The sequence below is a fragment of the Oncorhynchus keta genome, chromosome 14 (assembly GCF_023373465.1).
Source record: "Oncorhynchus keta strain PuntledgeMale-10-30-2019 chromosome 14, Oket_V2, whole genome shotgun sequence".
NCBI lineage: Eukaryota > Metazoa > Chordata > Actinopteri > Salmoniformes > Salmonidae > Oncorhynchus > Oncorhynchus keta.
This window is the reverse complement of record NC_068434.1, coordinates 29,407,289-29,425,954: the sequence shown is the minus strand read 5'-3', so window position 1 is coordinate 29,425,954 and position 18,666 is coordinate 29,407,289. Positions and strand designations below refer to the sequence as shown.

The window sequence follows — 18,666 nt, the reverse complement described above, 5'->3', positions numbered from 1 at the left end:
AAACTGGGACATGCTTAACATCCCGGCCATCCTAGATCACCGACCATTTCGAATCCCACCATACCTTCTCCGCTATGCAATCTGGTTTCCGAGCTGGTCACGGGTACACATCAGCCATGCTCAAGGTCCTAAACGATATCATAACCACAATCAATAAGATACAATACTGTGCAGCTGTATTCATCGACCTGGACAATCACCACATTCTTATCGGCAGACTCAACAGCTTTGGTTTCTCAAATGACTGCCTCACCTGGTTCACCAACTACTTCTCTGACAGAGTTCAGTGTGTCAAATCGGAGGGCCTGTTTTCCGGACCTCTGGCAGTCTCTATGGGGGTGCCAGAGGGTACAATTCTCAGGCTGACTCTTTTCTCTGTACACATCAATGATGTCGCTCTTGCTGTTGGTGATTCTCTGATCCACCTCTCCGCAAACGACACCATTCTGTATACTTCTGGCCCTTCTTTGGACACTGTGTTAACAAACCTCCAAACGCGCTTCAATGCCATACAACTGTCATTCCGTGGCCTCCAACTGCTCTTAAATGCAAGCAAAACTAAATTAATGCTCTTCAACCGATCGCTGCCCACACCTACCCAACCGTCCAGCATCACTACTCTGGACGGTTCTGACTTAGAATATGTGGACAACTACAAATACCTAGGTGTCTGGTTAGACTGTAAACTCTCCTTCCAGACTCACATTAAGCATCTCCAATCCAAAATTAAATCTAGAATTGGCTTCCTATTTCGCAACAAAGCCTCCTTCACTCATGCTGCCAAACATACCTTGGTAAAACTATCCTACTGATCCTTGACTTCGGCGATGTCATTTACACATTAACCCCCAACACTATACTCAGCAAATTGGATGCAGTCTATCACAGTGCCATCCATTTTGTCACCAAAGCCACATATACTACCCACCACTGCGACCTGTATGCTCTCTTTGGCAGGCCCTTGCTTCATATCCGTCGCCAAACCCTCTGGCTCCAGGTCATCTACAAGTCATTGCTCGGTAAAGCCCCGCCTTAGCTCAGCTCACTGGTCACCATAGCAGCACCCACCCGCAGCACGCACTCCAGCAGGGATATTTCACTGGTCACCCCAAAGCCAATTCCTCCTTCGGCCACCTTTCCTTCCAGTTCTCTGCTGCCAATGACTGGAACAAACTGCAAAAATCACAGAAGCTGGAGACTCATATCTCCCTCACTAGCTTTAAGCACCAGCTGTCAGAGCAGCTCACAGATCACTGCACCTGTTCATAGCCAATCTGTAAATAGCCCATCCAACTACCTCATCACCATATTGTCATTTTTTTTTTTTGCTCCTTTGCCCCCAGTACCGCTACTTGCACACTCATCTTCTGCACATCTATCACCCCAGTATTTCATTTTCCTTACTGTAATATTTTTGCCACTATGGCCTATTTTTTGCCTCACCCCCTTATCCTACCTCCTTTTCACACACTGTATATAGACTTTCTCTATTGTATTATTACTATGTTTGTTTATTCCATGTGTAACTCTGTGTTTGTAACGGCTGTTTGAAGAAGAGGACCAAGGTGCAGCGTGGTACGTGTTCATATTTTATTTGAACTGAACACTGAAATAACAAAAATAACAAACCAAAACAAAACAGTTCTGTCTGGTGCAGACACAAAAACAGAAAACTACCCACAAAACACAGGTGGGAAAAGACTACCTAAGTATGGTTCTCAATCAGAGACAACGATAGACTCTGACTGAGAACCACACCCGGCCAAACACATAGAAATAGAAAACATAGAACACACAACATAGAATGCCCACCCCAACTCACGCCCTGACCAAACCAAAATAGAGACATAAAAGGATCTCTAAGGTCAGGACTTGACAGTGTTGTTGTTTGTGTCGCACTGCTTTGCTTTATCTTGGCCAGGTCGCAGTTGTAAATGAGAACTTGTTCTCAACTAGCCTACCTGGTTAAATAAAGGTGAAATAAAAAATGTAAAAATTACCAAAATTATGATATTTACTCTTTGTTGTCAATTTTGTCACTAGAATCAATGTTTCTTACTAATATCGATTCAACACAGGCCATTTTCAACCAGAGAAATAGCTTTTTTTGGTTCAGCTGCTCTTTAATACGTACTGTACAGTATATAGGATTTGTCTTCAAATCTTAATACGTAGGGGAGAGCGACGTAAGTTGTCACATGGGTAAGTTGTCAAACTGTTCATACCCCCAACACTAGCGGTGCGATCTCAAAAATAAAATAGCTACTTTGTGTGACATGTTTTATGGTCAATTTCCTGTTCATGTGGTCATGGTCACTCTAATCTGAGGTGTTTCTTATTTTTCCCCTTCAAAAGTAAAAAAATGGCACTTTACATTTTATGTAATAAAACTTGGTTAGGTATGAATGTTCAAAATTATAATTTTTGCATTGAGTAGTGGAGACAATAACGTGTCTTTTGATACTTTAGCTGCAGTCCTATGTTGAGTTAACCTTGAGATTTAGCCAATATTAGCACACATGTCAGTCTGGGGTAAGTTGTCTCAATGACTTTGGGGCAAGTATTCACATGTGACAACTTGCCCCAGTATACATAGACACATAGAACATGCTCAAACAACATTGTGATATTGTGTAATCAGCTCTGATAATAGTATTAAATGTTACTGTAAATGTATTATTATATATATACATGTAGTTTAGAGGAGTATACATATCCCTGGACTACAGAAGACAGGCTCTGGCCTGTGTGTGTGTGTGTGTGTGTGTGTGTGTGTGTGTGTGTGTGTGTGTGTGTGTGTGTGTGTGTGTGTGTGTGTGTGTGTGTGTGTGTGTGTGTGTGTGTGTGTGTGTGTGTGTGTGTGTGTGTGTGTGTACGTCTACTAACACTACATGCCTACTGTATGAGACAGTATATACACACACTACTTCATACTGTGGCAACAAGGATAGTAGACAGGGAGGTGGGTGTAATAAGCCTGTAATGAATATGCGATTGCAATGAGGAAATGTGTTTTTGAAGGATAGAAGAAAGAAAGGAAAGATGGTTAGAAATTATAAAAGAAAGACAGAGAATGGCAGCACGCCACCTGGCATAATGTTAAAGGCAGTGAGGCAGGTGAAGTTGCAGAACAAATCAATCAGGAGTACAACAAAGGATTTTGACATAAATTACCGTACTCTGACCCAGTATTGTCAAAAGATTCCCAGAGTAGAAGTTGAAAGTCAGACAGCCATGCCAACAACAGCTTTTCACCTGATTTGGAGATGCAGCTTGTTCAGTATATTACTAGGTCGGCAGACATTTATTTTGGTCTGTCAACCAAGTGAGGTCAGAAGACACCAGCTGAAGTTCACACCAATGTGGGCAGAAAAAGAAAAGGCCAGCTAGGAGTGGTTTATAGGCTTCTTAAAGCGGCACCCAACGCTGTCGCTGAGAAAGCCAGAGGCAACTAGCCTTGCCAGGGCAAGTAGCTTCAACAGAGAAAATGTTAATGCTTTCTTCGACAATGTAGCAGAAGTGCTACAGAGATATCAATTTGGACCAGGAGACATATGGAATGTAGATGAAACTGGGGTGACCACTGTACATAAACCTGACAAAGTGGTGGGCAGACGTGGATTCAAACAAGTAGGGTCACTGACCTCCGCTGAAAGGGGAACCCTTGTCAGACTGGCCTGTGTTGTCTCAGCCACAGGGAATAGTATACATCCATATTTTATATTCCCCTATGTAAACTTCTGTGATCATTTCCTGATCAACGGGCCACCTGGCAGCAAAGGAGGGGCAAATCCGTCTGTGTGGATAAAAGATGTGCACATTTCGTCGAGCATACGAAGTGCTCAAAGGAGAAGCCTTTTGGACACGAGTCTCATCTGTCCATTGATGGACTCAATTATGCCAAACAAAATGGCATGATTATGCTGTCATTCCCACCCCATTGCTCTCATCGGCTTCAACCCTTAGACAGGTCTGTCTACGGGCTGCTAAAGAGGCACATCAACACCGCATGTGATGCCTGGATGAGGAATAATCCTGGGAAGACAATGTCAATTTAGGACATTCCTGGGATTGTGGCAATCACCTATCCTTTGGCTGCAACCCCCTTGCACATTCAGGCTGGCTTTAGGGTGGCTGGGGTACAACCTTACAACATGGATGTATTTCTGGAAACCGAGTTTGTGCCATCCTACGTTACAGATCGCCCCATTCAGAACCAAAACCTACCAGGCCCCAGCACCAACCCTGCCCTGCCAGGCACCAGCAACATTCCAGCCCAGCCAGGTCCCAGCACCAACCTGCCAGGCCCCAGCACTATTCCAGCCTTGCCAGGCCCCAGCACCAACCTGCTTGGCCCCAGCACTATTCCAGCCCTGCCAGGCCCCAGCTCCAACCTGCTTGGCCCCAGCACCATTCCAGCCTTGCCTAGCACGAGCTCAGACACTGCCCAGTTCTTATGCTTCAACCAGCTCACCCTTGCACAGCAATGCCATTGTTGACAGTGACTACCAACTCCAGAGGATATCCGGCCATATCCAAAAGCTGGCCCCCAAAAACCAGCTTGCAAAGGAGAAATGGTGCAAAACAGCGATTCTAACTGACACACCAGTGAAGCAGGCACTAGAAATGGAAACTAATAAGGCACAATCTAGCAAAAGGCTGTTTCCGAAGAAAGGGAAGCAATGAGGGGGGAGGAGTCAAAATCTGGATCTGCAAAGAACAAGAGGGCAGCTAAAAAAATAAAAATCATATAAGAGTATTCATCAGATGAAGAGGAATGCTTCTTCCTCGTCTGTGTGGAGCCATTTTCAAACAGCCTTCCAAAGTAGACTTGGGTGAATTGTGTGAGATGCAACAAACGGGCCGATGATGCTTGCACCTCAGACCAGGCAGTTTATGTGTGCCAGACCTGTGACTCTGAAGATGAGTCTGATTAGTCCAGATATGGATGTACGTCGTACAGGCTGTTGCAAAACATTAGTGCGTTTAAACACCACGTCTGTTTTGTTAAGACTTTAAACATTTAAGCAAGTTATCTGCAGCATTACATTCCATTCCGATTCCAACAATTACCGTGGATCTATGTACACGCCAGAGAACGTTCGATTTCAAAGTTCAAAGTGAAGTGGTCGTGCCACTTAATTCATGTGTGCTCTGCCATCATTATTGTTTTGATTGAAAGGCATGATTTGCCAGAGTCTCTAGTATTGTGTCTTTACTATCATTAAATTGAAGACTTACTAGTTTTTATCAAAGATTCTCTGTAATTATTATTACGCGATCAACTGATTAATCATGTAACTGTAATTAACTAGGAAGTCGGGGCACCAAGGAAAATTATTCAGATTACAAGGTTATAATTTCCTAATATAACCTTTCAGATATTTTCATATCTGATCAATAGTCTTCTGATTAAGGAATTATTTACTTTTCTTCACGTTAGTCTCATTCCAAACATCGTAAATTGTTGGTTATCTGTACGAACCCAGTCTTCACTATGAGTCATCCATACATCAATTGTCTTAAATCATTTATTTATTACTAACTAAGTAATTCACAGAAATGCATAAGCAAACAGTAAATATGGTTACAAGAAATGATAGGAGAATGTGCCCTAGTGGGCTAAACCGACATCGCGGCTTGTTAGACAAAAGGGGAAGTGGGGGTCAACTGAGATGAGACACTACAAAGTTTACATTTACATTTAAGTCATTTAGCAGACGCTCTTATCCAGAGCGACTTAAATAATTATAACAATTGAAATACTAATCCTTTGCACATGAATGCTCACTCATTTGGGAACAATTGCAATCAATATATATATTTACGCTCTGTGTGTCGTCGGGATCTTTGTTGAAAAGTTTGTTTCTGTTGGAGAGTTTCGTCCTCTCTCTCTCTCTCTCTCTCTCTCTGTCTCTCTCTCTCTGTCTCTCTCTCTGTCTTGGTTAGAGGGGATAGTTCAGAGTGACATTCATTCATTTGTTATAGAATGGGTGTTTCGGCGGTTGTCGTTCTTCGCGTTCAATGATACCGAATTCCTAGCTGCAGACTAGTAATTAATATCAAAGACTTGTTCTTATTCTGTCGGTATCGATAGTCTAAGAGTTTAACCACGTGGTATGGTTAAAAGATTCAGCAATGGTCTACAACCTTTGTACTCCAGTGAATGAGAGAAACATGGTCTGGCGATAATCTCTCAAAGTTGTGTTTTATTTGGAATTGCAGAAAAGGGCTGTCCCAGGATGCCTGACCCTAACTGGGCTCAGGGGCGGTCCTCTGATTTAGTTCAAATCAAAAGGGAATTGGATTTTCCTCATTAAACAGTCCAAAATCATATTACACAATTTTACAAACAGTATCATACTCACTCGTTCATCCTTATACAACAATTAGATATCTGAGGTTATTATATAAACAGCGTTATGGTAATGTGGCCACACCGTTTCCCATGAGCTTCCCCGAGTTGTAACAAACGGACCAGTTCGTAGCTGGATTCTTCACCGATCTTTTATACTTTCTCCAGAACATGAACTTTGTTCGTACTTCAAGTTCTGTGAGGTGGAAGAAATTCCTTTGTTCTCTATGAAAATTCACTCTGCCTCTTATACTGTGTGGCCATGTGGCAGGGTCTTCTCCTCAAGAATTTATGACCTCTCTCTGACCACAGCAGCCTAGTTGAAGGAGGCAAGGTGGAGGCAGGGAGAGGGGGGTGGGGCTTGCTATACCCAAAGAGGGCAACGTCATGACACTAGGCATGATTGTTTTTATTTTGAGTTCTTTAATGAAGTTGAATTTGGTTTTGAATTTGAAATTAAAATCAATATTCACCATTAATTAGTTGTGTTCATATTTGTTGATAATCCTATGTGACAACTTACCCGATGTAATGTGACAATTTACCCTCTGATGGGGAAAATTGTCACAAGTGCACACTCTCTATTTAACGGCCTACAACTCCGTACTGAAATAAGATATGACGATGTAATGAATGCAAAATATGTGCCCAAGACTTCCTTCTTTCATTTGGTATGACATTTATACCATTGTGATGTATTGTGCGCAGTAAATGTTAGACAGCGTGAAAAGTGTGACAACATACCTCCCTAAAACGACAGTATATGTATTGAGAGTGTGTGTGTATTTGTGAGTGCATGCGTGCCTGCATATGTTCAGGGGGTCGGTGGTCGGTGTGTGCATAATTTGTATGTACCTATGCAAGAAGCATGCAACATACATGGATTAAATCAGCATGTTTATCTCTCTTGGCATGTCTGGCTTCAGACATCAGAAAAATTCCCATAATGAACCAGTAAATAGCATCGATGGTCAGCTCCAGATCATCTGAGCATGCATTGCCAACATTGATGAGCTGAAAATGGGATGAGCAGCATTAGGGGAAGATAAATCCCTACATCTGAAGGATTATGGCTTTTTTGACAACCGTAAAACGCTTTTAAAAAAATGTAATTACATGGTGAATTTCAAGTCCAAAAATTGCAATGTAAAAGTTGCTGTGATGATTTGTCTCTGCTTCTATTTTTCCTTATTGCAAAGCAGTTTAACTACTGGATAGATGGCAGACAAAAGCAATTATAGTATTTAGTTATGGATATTTATGTATAATAGAATGTTTATTAATAATTTTGAAGTAGTGAATTGATAATCCTTACTTGAGATGGGTTGTGTGTATCTTAGACTTGAATATATACCATGCATTGTTGTCAATGCTTGTATTAGTTCAGATCATTTGACTTCGATAGGATGCAGCCCTACTGATTATCATCTTATCAACTATAATCTGAATTGTTAGCAGACCCATGATATTCTGGGATAATTAGTGAAGTTCCAACCTCTGTGGTCATTCTTGTCCTATGCCGAGTCAAGCTTTATCATCTTTCTAATTAGACCACCTTAATTTCATTATACTCTCTATCTATGGAAAGCAAGCAGTGGAGAAAAGGCCCTTGGGTCATTAGTATGCCATTAAGTGCCCATGTAATGGCCAGAGATTATAATAGCAGCCTGGCCATGCTCTCTGCAGTGTTCAGGCCACATACACCACTGAGTGAATTATCCAGCTGATAGGGAGAAGCCCAGCCTGAGGATGTTGTTAATATGCCAATGTGGGCTCATGCTACCCATGGCTGGCTGAGATTGAGGCTGTGCCACGCTGGCACGCTGCAGCTGTCTGTCTCCTAATGGGAAATCATTCTTTTGCAGCCTGACCCCAATTCAGAGCAGCGCAAAGACGGAATGACTTGAGTGAATGCTTTGATAAGCATTCCAAACCTAATAGCTTGGAAAATGGAATTAATTGCGGTGCGCAGGGACATAAGTGTTTATAGCCTGTTCTCTTTGGTATCCTCAGCACTTGTCTTCTAACATCTGTCATTTCAACTAGGGAAAGGGGGAATGAGTGACAGGTTTTTGTATAAGTCCATATAGGATGGGAGCTACAGAAATATGATTTCCTTCTTATATAATGATCAACTGTTATTATTTTGAATTGTGAAGAAATCCCAGGTCCGAATCCTCAAAGGATCCCAGTAGGAGTGCTGATCTAGGATCAGTTGAGGATAATGGATAAGATTATATGGACAGGTGGGATCCTAGATCAGTACTCCTACTCCAAGATACTTTGTGGATATGGGCCATGAACTAATACATCTTCAAACTTTTCTTCTTTCAGATTATTTGCAAAATGTTTGAGTTTCGGAGAACAAATCTTGTTATAGCCTACCTACAATATGCAACTTGTATTATTATTATTTTTTTTAACTAGGCAAGTCAGTTAAGAACAAATTCTTACTTACAATGACGGCCTACCAGGGAACAGTGGGTTAACTGCCTCGTTCAGGGGGAGAACGACATATTTTTCCCTTGTCAGCTCAGGGATTTGATCCAGCAACCTTTCGGTTACTGGCCCAACACTCTAACCTCCTCTAGGCTACCTGCCGCCCCAGTGCTTGGATTTAGATATTTGATATTGTTTGTAATGATAACATAGGACAGATCTTGATAAGCCCAGTGAAAATAGTATTCGGTGTACTAGGGGACTAGAGTAGCCTATTGGCCAATGTAAGGAGACAAATGTGCGGTACCCCACTCAAATAACTTTGAAATTAAATGTCTTAAATTGATATATAAAAAGGAGAGGCAGGCTGTGATATTCAAAGCTATTAATAGAGATAGAGAGGATTTTCGAGGGTGTTCTATTTAGATTTTTCCAGAGTGAGTAGACCTATTTATGTTTTTGCAGTGTTCAAATGTGAATAGGAGAAGACCACGTTCTGTTGAGGGAAGATGTCAAGGAGGCCTGAAGCAAACTCCTCTGTCTGCAACATTCAGCCTTTAATGCATGGTGTTGGCCCAGGCTACGCTAGCCCTATGAGTCATGCCTTTAAAAGCCCCCACCATAATAGCCAGCTATTCACAATATTCCCGATTAAACCTGGATGGACAATCAAACCAGGAAGCCAAAAAGCCTTTTATTTGTTAAATATTCGTCACTCAGACCTGGATTTAATGCTATTTCAGAAAAGGGTGCAGGGAAGGGGATATTCAAACTGAGTACACTGGATGATGTTTTCATAAGACAACATCAAATCACTCACTCTATTACAAAGTCAAATAAAAAAAGACTGTCTGGTCAGTGTTGTCTTGGTTATTGCTCGAATAGATCCTAGAGCAGAGGTCCCAATGTTGTTGTGTTTGAGGACAGGAGTCATGTGGTTTAACTTAAATCCCATTTAGCTAAATGCTGTTTCAAAATGTTCTTTACCATTACTGCATAGAGATTAGAGTGCAGATTATGGTTGTAAACTGAGTTAAACACAAAACACATGTAGGACTTCTGATCAGTTAGGTCAATCGCAACAAGTTTAAGCCCTTGTCGCCAAACTGATAGCAAAGTATGTTCACTAGCCCTCCCTGGTAGTTGCGTCCAAACTGTTACAGTATAAAGTAATGTATCTATTCTCACAAAGGAGCACAAACATTGGTCAGATGCAGGTATTTCAACACTCTTAGTAAAAAGTGCACAGTCCTGTTGGGAAATCCCAGGTGCTGAGTTGCTAGAATACAATCGTATTAGAAACTAGAAAATAACAGGAGACCATCAAAGAGCTGTTTTAAGCTATGGCCCCCACCTTATTTAGTGCTGTTGTTAACAGAGAGACGGGGCAATTTGCTCAATACAATAGGGCCATAAGCTAATTTAAAGGTTTCCACATAGACATTTGCCTCCTCCAATTTCACTAATTAGGAAACTTTGTCCTAAAACAAGTCATTCCGCTGACAATTTGTGTGAAGCCATAGATACAGACCCCCTACTGAACACATTATCATTCTGGGTATTCTGAATATTATGTTCCCCAAAGATCAAGCTAGGTTCAGGAACTTGAAGACTGGAAACAAAGTAAACACATGATTTAGGAGGCTATGAAATTATAAATAAATGTCCTGATACCCACAGCAACATTGTAAAGTACACAGTTGAAGTTGGAAGTTTACATACACCTTAGCCAAATAGATTTTAACTCAGTTTTTCACAATTCCTGACATTTAATCCTAGTAAAATTCCCTGTCTTAGGTCAGTTAGGATCACCACTTTATTTTAAGTTTTGTGAAATGTCAGAATAATAGTAGGTCAGAAGTTTACACTCAGTTAGTATCACTTGTTTCACTTGTGTCAAATGTTTCGGGTAGCCTTCCACAAGCTTCCCACAATAAATTGGGTGAATTTTGGCCCATTCCTGCTGACAGAGCTGGTGTCAGGTTTGTCAGAGTCAGGTTTGTGGGCCTCCTTGTTCGCACACACTTTATCAGTTCTGCCCAGACATTTTCTATAGGATTGAGGTCAGGGCTTTGTGATGGTCAACTCCAATACCTTGACTTTGTTGTCCTTAAGCCATTTTGCCACAATTGGCGACCAAGCTTTAACTTCCTGACTGATATTTTGAGATGTTGCTTCAATATATCTACATCATTTTTCTTCCACACGATGCCATCTACTTTGTGAAGTGCACCCACCCTCCTGCAGCAAAGCACCCCCACAACATGATGCTGCCACCTGCGTGCTTCACGGTTGGGATGATGATCTTCGGCTTGCAAGCCTCCCCCTTTTTCCACCAAACATAACGATGGTCATTATGGCCAAACAGTTCTATTTTTGTTTCATCAGATCAGAGGACATTTCTCCAATAAGTACAATCTTTGTCCCAATGTGCAGTTGCAAACCGTAGTCTGGCTTTTTTATGCCAATTTTGGAGCAATTTTGGAGCTTCTTCCTTGTTGAGCGTCCTTTCAGGTTATGTCGATATAGGATTCATTTTTACTGTGGAAATCAATACTTTTGTACCCATTTCCTCCAGCATCTTCACAAGGTCCTTTGCTGTTGTTCTGGCATTGATTTGCACTTTTCACACCAAAGTATGTTTATCTCTAGGAGACAGAATGTATCTCCTTCCTGAGCGGTATGACGGCTGCGTGGTCCCATGGTGTTTATACTTGCGTACTATTGTTTGTACAGATGAACGCGGTACCTTCAGGCAGTTGGAAATTGCTCCCAAGGATCAACCAGACTTGTGGAGGTCTACAATTTTTTTCCTGAGGTCTTGGCTGATTTCTTTTGATTTTCCCATGATGTCAAGCAAAGAGGCACTGAGTTTGAAGGTAGGCCTTGAAATACATCCACAGGTACACCTCCAATTGACTCAAATTATGTCAATTAGAGAGTTTCAGAAGCTTCTAAGGCTATGATATCCTTTTCTGGAATTTTCCAAGCTCTTCAAAGGCACAGTCAACATAGGGTATGTAAACCTCTGACCCACTGGAATTGTGATACAGTGAATTATAAGTGAAATAATCTGTCTGTAAACAATTGTTGGAAAAATTACTTGTGTCATGCACAAAGTAGATGTTCAAACCGACTTGCCACAACTGTAATTTGTTAACACGCAATTTGTGGAGTGGTTGAAAAACGAGTTTTAATGACCAACCTAAGTGTATGTAAACTTCCGACCTCAACTGTATATCTGTATATCTTAGGCCTTTTATTTCTAGTTGAAGAAGGTGCGGCTTAATCAACATAACCTAATTCTGAGTACAGATATCTCAAGCCTTCACCATCAGTTCATAGAAAAAAAATCCCATTGTAATCCAGTGAAATATTCAAAATCGAGACGATATTGTATTTATATTCAGTACCCAGACATCCAGATTTACAATTGTGTATGATTTTTAAAGAAATGGTTTTGAGAGCTTAGCTGTAGAGATAATCAATGCTATAATAATGTGATTCATTCAGTTGTGGGGCCCTTGTGAGACTGCTCAGTTCTACTGGATTGCGTCTTTAAAAAGGAAGGCTGACCACCTCCGAAGTAAAAATAAGAAAAAAAGCAGTGTACAACAGTTGCTTCGAATGATTAACATATTTTGTTTAGTCCCTGTTAGTGCTTCCAGTGTGAAATCAAATGGCCACCAGACTATTACATTGACCCCCCTTCATTGATTTTGTCCACTGCAGCTATTTGCTGTTTATTATCTGTGAATAGTCACTTCACCCCTACCTACATGTACAAACTCGGTAACGGTACCCCCTGTATATATCCTCGTTATTGTCATGTTATTGTGTTACTTTTTATTATTTTTTACTTTAGTTTATTTTGTAAATATTTTCTTAACTCTTCTTGAACTGCACTGTTGGTTAAGGGCTTGTAAAGTAAGCATTTCACGGTAAGGTCTACACTTGTATTCGGCGCATGTGACAACTAAAGTTTGACTTGAGTGTGTGTCTGTGTGTGTGCATGCGTGCGTGTGCATGTGTGTATGTACTACTAAGAGAATCAGTTAAATATTGTGATATTAGTTTCAATATTTAATGGCACATTAATATCATTTGATCTGTTTTAATGAAGTGATAATGCCAGAGAAGCTAGTGTTTGGAGAATATATTGGCACAGGTGTTGTTAGGCACGAGACATAGTCGAGGCCCGGCAAACCGTGCCAATATATCCTCCATACACTGGCTTCGAGGGCATTATTACTTTTATACAAAGGGGTAGCAACATATTCCAATAATGATTTACATATTTTCATGACATTTTTAATTTAATTAATTCATTAATTCATACTTTTTCATCCTTCGACAAGATATAGTCCCGACACAAGTATAGGGTTGCTACCCAAGCCGGCTGGTCGTTCGTTCTATCGGTTTGGTTGCCAGAGACGCGACCCAGTTGCTCAGTCTTTTTGTTCTGTATCTATGAACGTGAGCGACCCAGTCGTTCGTTCTAAATGTTCTATTGCCATACTGGCTGGCAACATTATTATCCCTTGCTTGCTAGCTAGCCAACTACGGCTAAATGACAGTCACGTAAAACAGTGCAGCCAAAATAACAACAGTAGCTGCATTTTGTTTATTTAAGCTTTTTTTCTATTGACATTTATTTGGATACATCCATAACAATGAGCTAATGATGTGCGATTTCACCTGGCAGAGAAAATGTACTCTTTCTGACGTCAGGACACTGTTGTTCAGAGGAGCTAGCCAACAACACAGCTAACACAATCGCTTCAAATTGAAGCTGGAAAGACTGCAAACTAGCTGCACTTAATTTCATTTGACCTTTTTTCAATTGACATTTCTTTGTATATATTTGTAAAAATGATACCACCTGATTCATGATTTCGACTGACTGAGAAACACTACCTGCCTGTCTGTCCAGACTAAATGTTAGCGTAAAAGATATGTGAGATAATGTCTAGATGCTTTTTATAGTGGATCAAGTTTATAAATTGTCTGTCTGGGCTGACGAGACAGTGGATTGCGCAGTCAGATGGAACAGAGTAAATGGGCATTTTAACGTTATAGATTTAGCCGGTGGTAGTTTGTGGAATAGACACCGGCTGGAGTGCGGTTTTAACCAATCACCATTCAGGATTAGACCCACCCATTGTGTAATTGTACATAGTTCAAAGCACTGTAGACCATAGAGAGAGGCCTTTGAATCAGCAAGCGCTTGTAATGTAACAAGAGTCCTCTGCTTAATGGAGTCAAGATTCCATTTAAAAGAGTAAAAGCAAGTATGTATGCACTCTTGCTTTAGGCTTTAATCTTGCGTATAATTGAGTTAAGCTGAGTGGGTACTCTCTTACTATTGATGCAAGTTTTTGGTCCTGCATGCAATGTGGCACATACATATGTCATTTTGGTGTTTAGATTGAGATAATTCAGTTATTACCTTTCACAAATGAGCTCAGTGATCTAAATGTATTTCATGCATTATACCACAACTATTGCATGCAATGATCAGATTTATAAAGCCAGATGTTCATTTCAACATCCCTAATTCAATCACTAGAAGATACAACTGACACACACTGCATACTGTTCCTCTCACACATGTTGGCGCAAAACCATTCCTGTCCCTCAAATACAGACTAACATCCCTCAAAAATCTAGACTAACATTTCAACAAACTATCTACTAACCCTAACCTTAACCCTTATCCTTGCTACAGATGGACTATCCAAATAGATTGAGACCAGATTTTTGCATGCAATTTATCTGTAAATCTTCAGCCTATTTCACTTTGCACCCTAACGTAAAAAGACATCCTCTAGTTGAGAGGGAAAATGTTTAAACCACTCTTTTTTTTATCTTACTCTCTCTCCGTCCCCCTCTACTTTTCCTTTGTTTTCTCAGGTACCACAGCAGTTGAGTGCCCTGACGTTGAACAGGTATGAACAGCCCGTAGTGGATTACTGCCAGGCCCAAGGGACGCTGCACCTCAACATGGGCTTTGAGCCCCCCTCCCAGGCACAGGGCTGTCTGAGGCCACTGGGCTGCAGTACAGGTCATACAGCTGGTCTCCCCTCAGCACCCACCACCTTGCTCATACGCACGGACCCCCATTCCCTCCAACAGTGACTTGTGACCTGTGCAGATGGGGAGACCAGACCAGTGCTCCCCTCTCCATCTAGGCTACTGAGCATGGTGTTGTTACAGTACTGTATACCACAGCAGATAATGAGTGAAACAGATACAAATCTGCACTGAGGAAGAACATTCTGACTGGAGAATCTGTTATTAATGGAGAGAATACATTTATCTAACACTGAATATACCTTGACTAATGAAAATGAAAATATTCATTAATGGAAATTGCAGTGTACTGTTACAGTATATTACATGATAGCTGCCCCTTTGATGTCCATTATAATTGAATATAGTCCAGTTACAGTATCACATTCCTTCTGCTTCTAAAATGGTCTCCAGCATCATGGGGAGAAATATAAAAAATGACATGATTCATTACTCTTATTGAACTTATTGACTCTGCTGCTCACAGTTTCGGCACCTTCACTGTTTTAGGTAAGTAATTATCTACAAAATGCAATAATAGATCTGGGGAAACAGTAGGGTGAGCAATGGAATAGCAGAACAAATTAAAGACGAACAGAGCTGAAAGGTTTTATGCTGCTTTTTCTAATAATGCTGCCAGTCAGAGGCCTTACAGATTTTCCAGTCCCCGTAGCTATTTCATTTCAAGAAGTGAGCCATTCAAATGAAATGACCCACAAAGACAAGAGAAAACCTGGTAAGTGATGGGCACACCGTTTTCATGTCAAGTGTACAGATTACATTTCTTTTCCAGAAGTACATTAATGAATATTTTTATTATTTTGGTGATTTTTATGTTCATTTTACTATAATGCATTTTTTTTGTGTTTTTTGTTTCCACGATGAAAAGTAAAACGTTGATGCGTAATAGACTAATTGTTTTCATGTCAAGTGTAGCCTACAGATGACATATCTTGTCAGAAATACATATTTGTTATTGTGTTGATATGGATTTGTTCATCATGATCATCATTGCATTTTCATGATTCATGTAATGACAATTTATTTTATATTTATGTCACGTCAATCATCAATCTAATTGTAGGATTGTCTCTCACATACCATGTGTAGTTACTTAAAGGGAAGCATTTTAGTGTGACCATTAATTGACTTTGTGACCTCAGATAATGACATTCACCTAGAGATCAGCAGTGAATTCACTCATAGTGGAGATAACTGTTGTAACAGCTTAACCCAGACTGTCTAATATTGATGCCTGTCTGCTCTCCCCAGCTGTGACGCATTAGATCTGTGTATCCCTTTTCCCCAATGTCTACTGTGACTGTTACAGATTTCATCAAGGAGCCTCATTTGGATGTGGTTCATACTCATACTCCACTTCAAGGACACATGTAATAACAAAAACCCAATGAACTTGTTCAATTCAAATAAACACGGCCATTTGCCCATGAAGAGGAGGAGCCTTATCTGAAGTTCAGATGAACTTGAACATGCCCTGATTTGTGTTCGTAGGCTGGGTATGAGAGTGTGACTGACATTTTGTGAAGTCGAGGACTTGCAATATTGGCTTGCTGTTTGAAGAAGATGTTATCTTGATTTCTGTTAATTAAACCATATAAAATATCAGCTTGAACTGTCGTCACACGATTGAATGATATTTCAATAGATTTTCTGACCAAATGTTTTTTATGCTCATTGAAGAAAAAATTACTGTGAACATTAAAATTACTTTTAACATTTATTTACTGAGATTTAATTTTTATTTTCATACCATGAAATTACACTGCTTATCATGTCTGAGAGTGTGGTGTTTTGGGATAATCTTGACCACAAGTAATACAGTGCTGAATGATAACTTTTTTTTATTTTTATGTTCTGCATCAAAGCATCACTGATCTGAAAAATGTATGAATAATTTAAACAAAGTAAAGTCATTATTAACTGATGCAACACCATTTACCTAATTGTCACATTTTTAAACAGTATAGTTTGCTTTTGTAAATTGTGAGATTTTCATGTGCATGGTGAGGAAGGAGACTACATTCCACATCATACTCAAACTCAGATAATGAAAAGCAAAGTGTATTGAAGAGGATTTATTGACTTTATAAAGCAATCAAATACACTGATTGAGCTCAATCCAGTGGCATGCTCAGGATAGCATACATAGAACATTTATATCCCAATTATTCTTCACCCTCTGAGTTATTCCCATCCCAGGGAAATATTCATTGACAGTGCATAACCACTATCATCAAGAGAGAAGAATGAGATTCTCTCAGTCTTAAATTCGGAAATACTTTCTTCAAGGCTGCCACATCCTGGTTTGTCTTTGTTCTCGACTATGCAAGAATAACAGTCTTTGTCTTCTTTCTGAGACTTAATCATTTTCAATTTGCTCCATTTTCTGACTGTGGACCTAATTTTTAGAAGTGCAAAGTTTGCTGCAATAGCAAGAAAAGTTGGTTATTTTTCCTACCTGGACTCAAGGGTAGACGTAACTTAGTAACCGTAAATCCATGACACTCCAATTAGTATGATATGTTACGTTTATTATGGTATGTATCCATTTTTGGATGTCCATCATCCATTTCGAATGTATGTTACAAATTACAATTCATATGATATGCTATGAATTGCAATTTGTACAATATTTTACTAACTGCAATTCATACAATATGTTATAAATTTGCTAAATGTATGAAATCCTAATGTTAGCTAGGTGGCTAGACTACGGGTTAGGGTTAAGGATAGGGTTAAGTTTAGGAGCTAGGTTAAAGAGCTTGTGGAAGGGTTAGCTGACATGCTAAGTAGTTGCTAATTAGGTACATTTCTAAAGTTGTCGATGATGAGATTTGAGGTCGCAATCTTTGAGTTGCTAGACATTCGCGTTATACTTCTGACCATCCACCCCGACCAACCACCCATATTTTCTTTCTTGCCTTAAGTAACCTTCTGTATTACGTAACCATACCAAATGTGACGTACTAATTTGAGTGTCCTGGATTTATATTTACTATGTTACATCTAGTCTATGAGACCAGGCAGATTCTTCACCCTGATTTTTTATCTTCTTGGAAGGATAGAGTTTTTTTTAAACTTCCTCCTAAGAGCTATTAAAAGTAAGCCAGGCCACACAGCACTTTTTATCATTTGGACGTCCTTTTCTTCTGTTTCTGCTTCGGGAAAATTGTCCAGTGGTGTGAGAGACATCTCTGAGAAGCCTGTCTTCACTCCTGATGGTGAAGAATAGGCCTTGACCCTTTTGAAAAAGGGACAAAAAGGTTTTACATTTAAATGGTGCACTAACCAAGAGTGACCTCCAATACAGGTGCATTAAGGATGCATTCATAGACACATTTTGTGCAGGCTTGCACAGATGATCAGATTTGTACAAGGCCTGTGGAAGTGTTTAACATTTTAGAAACATGTCAGCATGAATGTACATAGAATCTGAAATCTAGGCCAACACTCTGTTTCCTGTTAAGCAATTTAAAATCCTACACAATTTTTGAATAAATATTTTTTTCCCAGAACAGAAGGTACATTTAGTTGCATGGCCTACATTATAAGACACACATTCCCATCCAGTATATCTCTGCAGTAGCCTACTTATCTTGTGCTTCTTAGAATTACAGTTGTGGCATCTGTGATTTTTAATCCCCTTTATTTTGTTTGTCCTTTGTATCATGCAAATGACATAACTAACATCTTGTAAACAAAGAGATTAGATGACGTGGCAGTAACAGATGAAGTAGTGCTTCAGTACAGTGGTCTTCAGTTTTTCTTTGCCCCTTTCT

The 18,666-nt window shown here is 40.0% G+C and overlaps 1 protein-coding gene across 3 annotated transcripts in view; it reads left to right on the top strand.

The window, feature by feature from the left end:
• The window catches only part of LOC118393161 (leucine-rich repeat transmembrane neuronal protein 4), a 78,381-nt gene extending 61,690 nt beyond the window's left edge, over positions 1-16,691 (top strand). The window contains exon 4 of one of the 3 annotated variants that reach the window (XR_004827500.1): positions 14,708-14,839. Coding sequence is in view for 1 of the 3 variants with exons in the window: in XM_035785540.1 (XP_035641433.1) it covers positions 14,708-14,932 (225 nt within the window). In the remaining 2 variants the exon portion in view is untranslated. Of the gene's footprint in view, positions 1-14,707 lie in introns of all 3 variants that reach the window. The other 2 variants (XM_035785540.1, XM_035785541.2) reach the window with 2 other exon arrangements.
• Positions 16,692-18,666: the final 1,975 nt, after the last annotated feature.